A 9,431-nucleotide genomic window follows, 5' to 3' on the forward strand; every position below is an offset into this window, starting at 1 on the left:
TCGAATTAGTTGTGTTGTTTTCTCGAGATCCTGAATTAATTATGTCGTTATCTCGGGATAACAAGGTGAATAAAAATAAAAAGGATTATATGAAGGGCCTCTCTCGGCTTCCGTACGTATGAAACAACGCGTGTGTGCTTTTTGTTGTCAATGTACAGTCTGTATTTCTGGTGGTCATTTATTCAGTCGAATCGTATAAAACGCGCGAGGCAGTTGAGAAAGAAACAAACGAATCTCCGTTTTTCACTATTTTATTCAGCGAAGACATCGATTGAGGTGTGTGACTTTGCGCATGCGCATTATATTTGTATCGATACAGAACCGCTTCATCTGTCCACACTACAGCGAAGCGCTACAGTACCGATACTGTACCGGTACGAAACCCATACATTTGTGGGTTTCGTACCGATACAGTTATACCGCTACAGTACCGGTATAGTTGCTAGTGTGGACAGGTGTTGCGGTACGAAAGTAGTTTCGTATCGGTACAAAATCCCTAGTATGGACAGGGTATTAGTGTAGACGGGCAAAAACGCAGATGTTTGGAATCAATAGTAGACACCTGCATTCACTTCCTGATTTGGGTCTTTTCAGTCATGAAGCATCCTTCCCTGATTGGTTACACCTCTGTCACGTGACCCTTTCCCATTAAAAAACAAAAAATGGCATTAGTTGTTTATAGCAGCGCACACATGCGCAGTGTATGTGAATGGTCAAACCATGTGCATTTCCAGGCATGTTAGTGTGGACGGAGATTATTTCTGATATGGAGTCAAAACACTTGTCTGGATGGAGATTGTTTTCATTTTAAAACGCCTTTTAAAAATTGACCATATTAGTGTGGACGTAGCCTAAGGGTGTATTCAGACCAGGATAGTTCGATAGTTCACTTGCTTTGGTCCGAACCAAATGTTTTTTTTATTTTTTCATTTTGGTGTGGTTCGCTTTCACACTGTACATTTTAGTAAGCGGACCAAAATCTGTCAACAAAGCCACGCGCCCTGAGGCCGTTCAGCTATTGGTCAGAGACGACACGCGCACAAAGCGTTAAGTTCAAAAGTAGTCATGGAGGCTTTCCATGCTGTTATTCTTTTTAATGTCATCAAAGCTATATGTTTTTTCCAGTTTTTACTGTTTTCACAATTGTGCGATTACTATGCTGTTGTACAAGTAATTTATCAACGACGACGACAAAGGGCAAGGCGGCTACGGAGGATAGCGCTGATGAGCGCACATCATGTTGTGACAGTTCTGGCTCTTCACGCAATAGATGAATTTCTTTTTGCGTCGCTAGTACTGCCACTTTTTGAAAGAACGTCCCTGATTTTAATGTAGGTCTGACGGAGTTTCTTCACTTTTAGCCGACATTGTTCTGGGGAGAGCGTGAACCCCTTCTCCTTCATTTTCTCACTGAATACAGCAAACACGTCAGCGTTTTTGTGTGTTCTCTCCAAAAGCTCAGATATGTGGACATCTGCCCATATATCCACAAGGGTACGCGTTTCTTCCTCGGCCCACGTTTGCCCCCTACTCATTTTTTGTACTCGCCTACCACTGGTGACTGAACGACCCTTGACAACCGAAACAGTGTTTGCACTTTGCGGTGGAGTGTCAAGACTCTGTTTCCCATAATGCTCGACAAACGACGGAAGCTCCCGAGGTACAAAAAAGCAAAACTGTCAGATTAGGTCCGGTCTGCTTTCACACCTCCAAAAGATCCGCACCAGGGTTCCTTTGGTCCGGACCGAGTCCGACCTTGCAGCTCGGTCTCGGTCCGCTTGTTTGGTCCGGACCAGAGTTCGGTGGTTTGTATTCAGACCAACCCAAAAGGTCCGGACCAAGGGAAATTTGGTTCGTTTGGTCCGGACCAAACAACGTAGGTGTGAATACGCCATAAGACAGAGGTGTGTGTGTGGTACAGTGACCCTCTGTGTGGAGAAACACTATGCAGAAACATCTCAAGGTGCAGTGCTGTTCATGTGTGGGGAAACTAATGTCTTCCTTTCTCTCTGTTCTGTCTCTCTGCCCTTCATGTTCTGTCTGTCCCTCTTTGCCTTTCTCTCTCCCTCCCTTCTCTTTTTCTGTCTGTGTTTCAGAGCCAGCCGTTCCTGGCTCCTCCTCCCCCGCCACTCAGGAGTTGATGACACGCTTGGGCTTCTTGCTGGGTGAAGGCATCCCAGGCTCTACACGCACACCTATGGATGAGAAGAATGAAAAGAAGGTATTTCATTTTCCTACTGTAGCTGATGTCGGAGAGAGAGAGAGTGGGGGATGGAGGGTATGAAGGACCGAGGCAAGTGAGAGAGCCAGGATAAGGATGGTGTATATACTGTCAATATTTAGAGTAAAAGTAAGAGAATATATAGGAATTTCCAAAACGAACACGAGTGAAACATGACGGGTAGATGGCGGGTAAGAAGAGTCCGAGGAAGAGGCTGACTTGATTGAGTGGATGAGAAGAGATGATCAATGGAGCTAGATATAAGACTCCATCACTGGAGTGGCTCTTCTCTTAATATAAAGCTAACTTTGATCAGGCTGCTACGTGCCCAGTGCCAGCATGCGTCTATGTTTACGTTGTGTTTAAAGTGGAACGGAGGACTTATCCACGAGTGCGTTATCGATTTGCGTTCAGCCGAGTAGTGAAGAGTTTCTTCAGCGATCTGTTCTCTGATGAACCGGTGTGTGCGCCCGGGATATAAAGTCCATGTCACGACGGCTCTTGCTTTATCTCCAACTGCGATATAATTAGCGTGTAACTATGAGAAAGAAGCAATGAAGCCTTTAAATGTGCTGCTTGTGGATTCTGATTGCACTCAGTACATCTTAAACAGCTGGAAGGATTTTGGAGACTATTTTTAAATGTTATTAATGTTCGTTTTAAAGAGAATTTTGGAAAATGGGAGAGCTGATTTAAAAAAAAAAAACATCTAAAACCGAGAAGTGCAAGATTTCATCTTTGATTAAAGTTTTTGTCATGGTGTGTAACCTTTAAATGTATAACAGCAGTTATTATAAGCAGTACTGATGTTATTTCTGAAAGCATGCTATTTTCTGTCTTTCCATTCCTCTAACCATTGACCAAAGAGAAGAAGTAGGGCTTATTTCACACACTGTTATTTAAAGTACAGACTCTGTTTTCACTCCCTCCACACAATAAAATTGATCCCAATCTGAAATCAGGCGGCACATTGGTGCAGTGGTTAGTACTGTCGCCTCACAGCAAGAAGGTTCCTGGGTTCGAACATCATGGCCGACTGGGGCCTTTCTACAACCCCGATTCCAAAAAAGTTGGGACAAAGTACAAATTGTAAATAAAAACAGAATGCAATGATGTGGAAGTTTCAAAATTCCATATTTTATTCAGAATAGAACATAGATGACATATCAAATGTTTAAACTGAGAAAATGTATCATTTAAAGAGAAAAATTAGGTGATTTTAAATTTCATGACCTCAACACATCTCAAAAAAGTTGGGACAAGGCCATGTTTACCACTGTGAGACATCCCCTTTTCTCTTTACAACAGTCTGTAAACGTCTGGGGACTGAGGAGACAAGTTGCTCAAGTTTAGGGATAGGAATGTTAACCCATTCTTGTCTAATGTAGGATTCTAGTTGCTCAACTGTCTTAGGTCTTTTTTGTCGTATCTTCCGTTTTATGATGCGCCAAATGTTTTCTATGGGTGAAAGATCTGGACTGCAGGCTGGCCAGTTCAGTACCCGGACCCTTCTTCTACGCAGCCATGATGCTGTAATTGATGCAGTATGTGGTTTGGCATTGTCATGTTGGAAAATGCAAGGTCTTCCCTGAAAGAGATGTCGTCTGGATGGGAGCATATGTTGCTCTAGAACCTGGATATACCTTTCAGCATTGATGGTGTCTTTCCAGATGTGTAAGCTGCCCATGCCACACGCACTAATGCAACCCCATACCATCAGAGATGCAGGCTTCTGAACTGAGCGCTGATAACAACTTGGGTCATCCTTCTCCTCTTTAGTCCGAATGACACGGCGTCCCTGATTTCCATAAAGAACTTCAAATTTTGATTCGTCTGACCACAGAACAGTTTTCCACTTTGCCACAGTCCATTTTAAATGAGCCTTGGCCCAGAGAAGACGTCTGCGCTTCTGGATCACGTTTAGATACGGCTTCTTCTTTGAACTATAGGGTTTTAGCTGGCAACGGCGGATGGCACGGTGAATTGTGTTCACAGATAATGTTCTCTGGAAATATTCCTGAGCCCGTTTTGTGATTTCCAATACAGAAGCATGCCTGTATGTGATGCAGTGCCGTCTAAGGGCCCGAAGATCACGGGCACCCAGTATGGTTTTCTGGCCTTGACCCTTACGCACAGAAATTCTTCCAGATTCTCTGAATCTTTTGATGATATTATGCACTGTAGATGATGATATGTTCAAACTCTTTGCAATTTTACACTGTCGAACTCCTTTCTGATATTGCTCCACTATTTGTCGGTGCAGAATTAGGGGGATTGATGATCCTCTTCCCATCTTTACTTCTGAGAGCCGCTGCCACTCCAAGATGCTCTTTTTATACCCAGTCATGTTAATGACCTATTGCCAATTGACCTAATGAGTTGCAGTTTGGTCCTCCAGCTGTTCCTTTTTTGTACCTTTAACTTTTCCAGCCTCTTATTGCCCCTGTCCCAACTTTTTTGAGATGTGTTGCTGTCATGAAATTTCAAATGAGCCAATATTTGGCATGAAATTTCAAAATGTCTCACTTTTGACCTTTGATATGTTGTCTATGTTCTATTGTGAATACAATATCAGTTTTTGAGATTTGTAAATTATTGCATTCCGTTTTTATTTACAATTTGTACTTTGTCCCAACTTTTTTGGAATTGGGCTTGTATATGGAGTTTGCATGGATTTCCTCCAGGTGTTCCGGTTTCTCCCACAGTTCAAAGACATGCAGGTTAGGTAAAATACCCAGCCACTGGGGTTGCACAAGCCAGTGCATACTTAGTGCCCAGCCCAAGCCTGGATAGATTGGGGAGGGTTGTGTCAGGAAGGGCATCCGGTGTAAAACCTGTGCCAAATCAAATATGTGGAACAGATCCGCTGTGGCGACCTCTAATGAACAGGAGCAGCCGAAAGAAGAAAATCCACATCTGAAATCACAAGTTTTTCATTTGTTTAATTTCATTTGTTCAGCTGTCCAGTTTATTTACCTGGATATGGGAAAACTATGCCTTTCGTCTTTCAGGCTCCTTCTTTCTCATTGTTTTGATTCCAGCTTGTTTTTATGCCTCCACCACCTTAAGGTGCAGGAGGCATTATGTTTTCGGGTTGTCCGTCTGTCCGTGCGTCCGTCCATCCCGAAACCTTGTGAACATGATATCTCAAAGGCAAATAAAAGGAATTTCACCAAACTTTCACCATGTGTGTGCTTTGGGACAAACATGAACTGATTAGATTTTGAGGTTAAAAGGTCACAGGTCAAGATTACTGTGAGGTCAAATGTCCATCCCCAAATCACAACTTAATAAGGCGTGTAGTCTACCAGGCGGAGGCATCCCCATCGACGCCGTTGGCGTCGAGTTCTATCTAGTTTATTTATCTGTTTTGCTCATGTCGCGTTTCCTGATTTTCTCGCTTTTTATGTGATACTGAGGTGGTGTGTACAAACCTCTGCAGGTATTAGATCGGTCCAGGAAGTTTGGGTGCGACGCTGATGGTTAATGTAGGCTAGAGCAGTGTTTCTCAACCACTGGGCTGCGGCCGTGAAGCACCATCTAGTGGGCTGCAAATTTTTTTTTCAAGTTTGAAGCCAAATACTAAATAGTTCAGGATGTCGTAGTGTCCCAAATCCAGTAGCTGGTTTGCCATACACTTTTCAAGTGGAATAAATACATTTGTTGTTAAATTAAGAATAAGCCTTTATTTTGTCACTTTCCTCCTCTACATGTAACCCGCACGCGCACAGACACACAGAGAGGGAGCAAGAGCAGCACAGCGGGCTGAATAAATAAATACAGTTGTGAGTAAATTGTATGGTTCTGTGATGCCTGCTGGAAGAGAAGAGAAGAGCAGGGCGGATTGGGAATCGAGCGGCTGTGGTTTGTTTACACCCGATACGAAAACTTGTAGTGTCCTAGCAATCATTGCAAAGACGCGTACAAAAAGCCCAGAAATTCCTCCTTACCCAGGCAAAAACAACAGAGGATTTATCTTGTTGTGTCCTGATCCCCAGATCTTTAATCCAGTTACATATAAGAAGTTGTACACCTCCATGCTCTTCCAGGTTTTCATGTCAGCGCGTTTACATGCACATAGAGAAAATCGAATTTCTGCCGTAGCTCAACTGAAATCGAAGTTCTAAATGCCATGGAAACACCTTAGCTCGGCTGAAATCGAACCGAACTGGATTTCTCGTAATCGAGCTACGCGACCTAGATTATGCGATTGTCGCTGAGCTACTTAGTGCATGTAAACCCTATCGAGCTACGTAGTCGAGCTACTTACTTCCCTTCCGGGAGTGACGAGACCACAAGCGGGAAACACAACAGCCTCGGTCGGCATGACAACAGTAGTAGTAGCGAGCAGCAAAAGAGGTCAGGAGGAACAAGGAGACAAAAACCAAAACAATTGAACTTTTCGTGTGTTTATTAAGACATAAGTTAAATTGTAAGCAAAAAATGGACTTTAGAAAAAATATACAATTGTGCAAAATAAGTTGTCTTACAAAATAGTGGTCTGCGCAGGACAGTTTGTAGCCAACAGGTGGCAATGACGTGGTGTGAATGTAAAGTGGAAATCACTCCTCTTCTTCATGACGACAACCGGAAGTGTACCAACATGATGGGGCGTGTAGCGCCACCTGTGGCTCGGGTGCACAATGTACCTCACACAATAGCTCGATTTCCTTGTGTGCATGTAGGATTGGATTTCTCTGGCACCCCTGCTGGGACCCTTAGCTCGATTACCGACAGTAGCTCGATTTGGATGTGCATGTAAACGCACTGAGTGTGTCCGTGTAGAACGATGTCTGCAGCACCAGGTAGTTTGAGTTTTCGGGAAACTCAATGGATGGATAATTTTCCAACTCGCAATGAATGAATGAATGAATGAATGAATGAATGGCTTTATTTAAGCATAAGTTGATCAGCAGAGCTGGTGGAGTCATGCATGAACAGATGCAAATAATTACAAATATTAAAAACAATCTTTAAAACAAAAATTAAATCTGTTGACTATCTGTTAATTATTTTCACGTTAAGTTAATTAATAGTATGCATAACTATTGTCTTTGTATTTAGTTAATGGCTACAATAGGATCAAAATTTTATTCTACTAATGTCAAATTTCGCGAGTAAATTTTTCTTTCACAGGAAAAATCTTTAACGTGTAAGGATCTACAACCCCGATTCCAAAAAAGTTGGGACAAAGTACAAATTGTAAATAAAAACGGAATGCAATGATGTGGAAGTTTCAAAATTCCATATTTTATTCAGAATAGAACATAGATGACATATCAAATGTTTAAACTGAGAAAATGTATCATTTAAAGAGAAAAATTAGGTGATTTTAAATTTCATGACAACAACACATCTCAAAAAAGTTGGGACAAGGCCATGTTTACCACTGTGAGACATCCCCTTTTCTCTTTACAACAGTCTGTAAACGTCTGGGGACTGAGGAGACAAGTTGCTCAAGTTTAGGGATAGGAATGTTAACCCATTCTTGTCTAATGTAGGATTCTAGTTGCTCAACTGTCTTAGGTCTTTTTTGTCGTATCTTCCGTTTTATGATGCGCCAAATGTTTTCTATGGGTGAAAGATCTGGACTGCAGGCTGGCCAGTTCAGTACCCGGACCCTTCTTCTACGCAGCCATGATGCTGTAATTGATGCAGTATGTGGTTTGGCATTGTCATGTTGGAAAATGCAAGGTCTTCTCTGAAAGAGACATCGTCTGGATGAGAGCATATGTTGCTCTAGAACCTGGATATACCTTTCAGCATTGATGGTGTCTTTCCAGATGTGTAAGCTGCCCATGCCACATGCACTAATGCAACCCCATACCATCAGAGATGCAGGCTTCTGAACTGAGCGCTGATAACAACTTGGGTCGTCCTTCTCCTCTTTAGTCCGAATGACACGGCGTCCCTGATTTCCATAAGACTTTCAAATTTTCATTCGTCTGACCACAGAACAGTTTTCCACTCTGCCACAGTCCATTTTAAATGAGCCTTGGCCCAGAGAAGACGTCTGCGCTTCTGGATCATGTTTAGATACGGCTTCTTCTTTGAACTATAGAGTTTTAGCTGGCGACGGCGGATGGCACGGTGAATTGTGTTCACAGATAATGTTCTCTGGAAATATTCCTGAGCCCATTTTGTGATTTCCAATACAGAAGCCTGCCTGTATGTGATGCAGTGCCGTCTAAGGGCCCGAAGATCACGGGCACCCAGTATGGTTTTCCGGCCTTGACCCTTACGCACAGAGATTCTTCCAGAGTCTCTGAATCTTTTGATGATATTATGCACTGTAGATGATGATATGTTCAAACTCTTTGCAATTTTACACTGTCGAACTCCTTTCTGATATTGCTCCACTATTTGTCGGCGCAGAATTAGGGGGATTGATGATCCTCTTCCCATCTTTACTTCTGAGAGCCGCTGCCACTCCAAGATGCTCTTTTTATACCCAGTCATGTTAATGACCTATTGCCAATTGACCTAATGAGTTGCAATTTGGTCCTCCAGCTGTTCCTTTTTTGTACCTTTAACTTTTCCAGCCTCTTATTGCCCCTGTCCCAACTTTTTTGAGATGTGTTGCTGTCATGAAATTTCAAATGAATCAATATTTGGCATGAAATTTCAAAATGTCTCACTTTTGACATTTGATATGTTGTCTATGTTCTATTGTGAATACAATATCAGGTTTTGAGATTTGTAAATTATTGCATTCCGTTTTTATTCACAATTTGTACTTTGTCCCAACTTTTTTGGAATCGGGGTTGTAATCCCATTGAGTGGTTTCTATATCCACTTCTTTTGAGTGCACTTCTTAATTTTAATAACTTGCTTGTTTTCTGTACACAATCATGGCAATAAGTTCTTGTGTTAATGGACCAGACTCCACTTTTGGATCATTAATCCCTTTTGGCTGAGAATGCCCTGCATGCAGGGTTTTATGTTGGCTTCTGGCACATCCATACAGTTTTAAATACAGTACCTACGATTAAAAACAGCTTGTTTTTATTGCATTTATTTAGTTCCTGGGCTCCCATCCGTCACAGGGAGTGATGCTGCATCCCATTAATACACTTGACAGTTGATTATTAGATTCTAATTGAATAGATGAGCCAAAATAATTGGGGATTGTTTTTTTTAATGGGCCCTGACTTGTTACAAGTATGAATCGTTGGCTGCCCATTGCTAGTGATGATGGCTGCTTCATTAG

At 42.3% G+C, this 9,431-nt stretch overlaps 1 protein-coding gene across 1 annotated transcript in view; it reads left to right on the forward strand.

Annotated features, from left to right (window-relative positions):
• The window catches only part of tanc1b (tetratricopeptide repeat, ankyrin repeat and coiled-coil containing 1b), a 362,831-nt gene that overhangs the window by 186,319 nt on the left and 167,081 nt on the right, over positions 1-9,431 (forward strand). The window contains exon 5 of the mRNA XM_060930092.1: positions 2,097-2,221. Coding sequence (XP_060786075.1) covers positions 2,097-2,221 — 125 coding nt within the window. The remainder of the gene's footprint in view (positions 1-2,096; positions 2,222-9,431) is intronic.

Source organism: Neoarius graeffei, chromosome 9 (genome assembly GCF_027579695.1).
Source record: "Neoarius graeffei isolate fNeoGra1 chromosome 9, fNeoGra1.pri, whole genome shotgun sequence".
Taxonomy (NCBI): domain Eukaryota; kingdom Metazoa; phylum Chordata; class Actinopteri; order Siluriformes; family Ariidae; genus Neoarius; species Neoarius graeffei.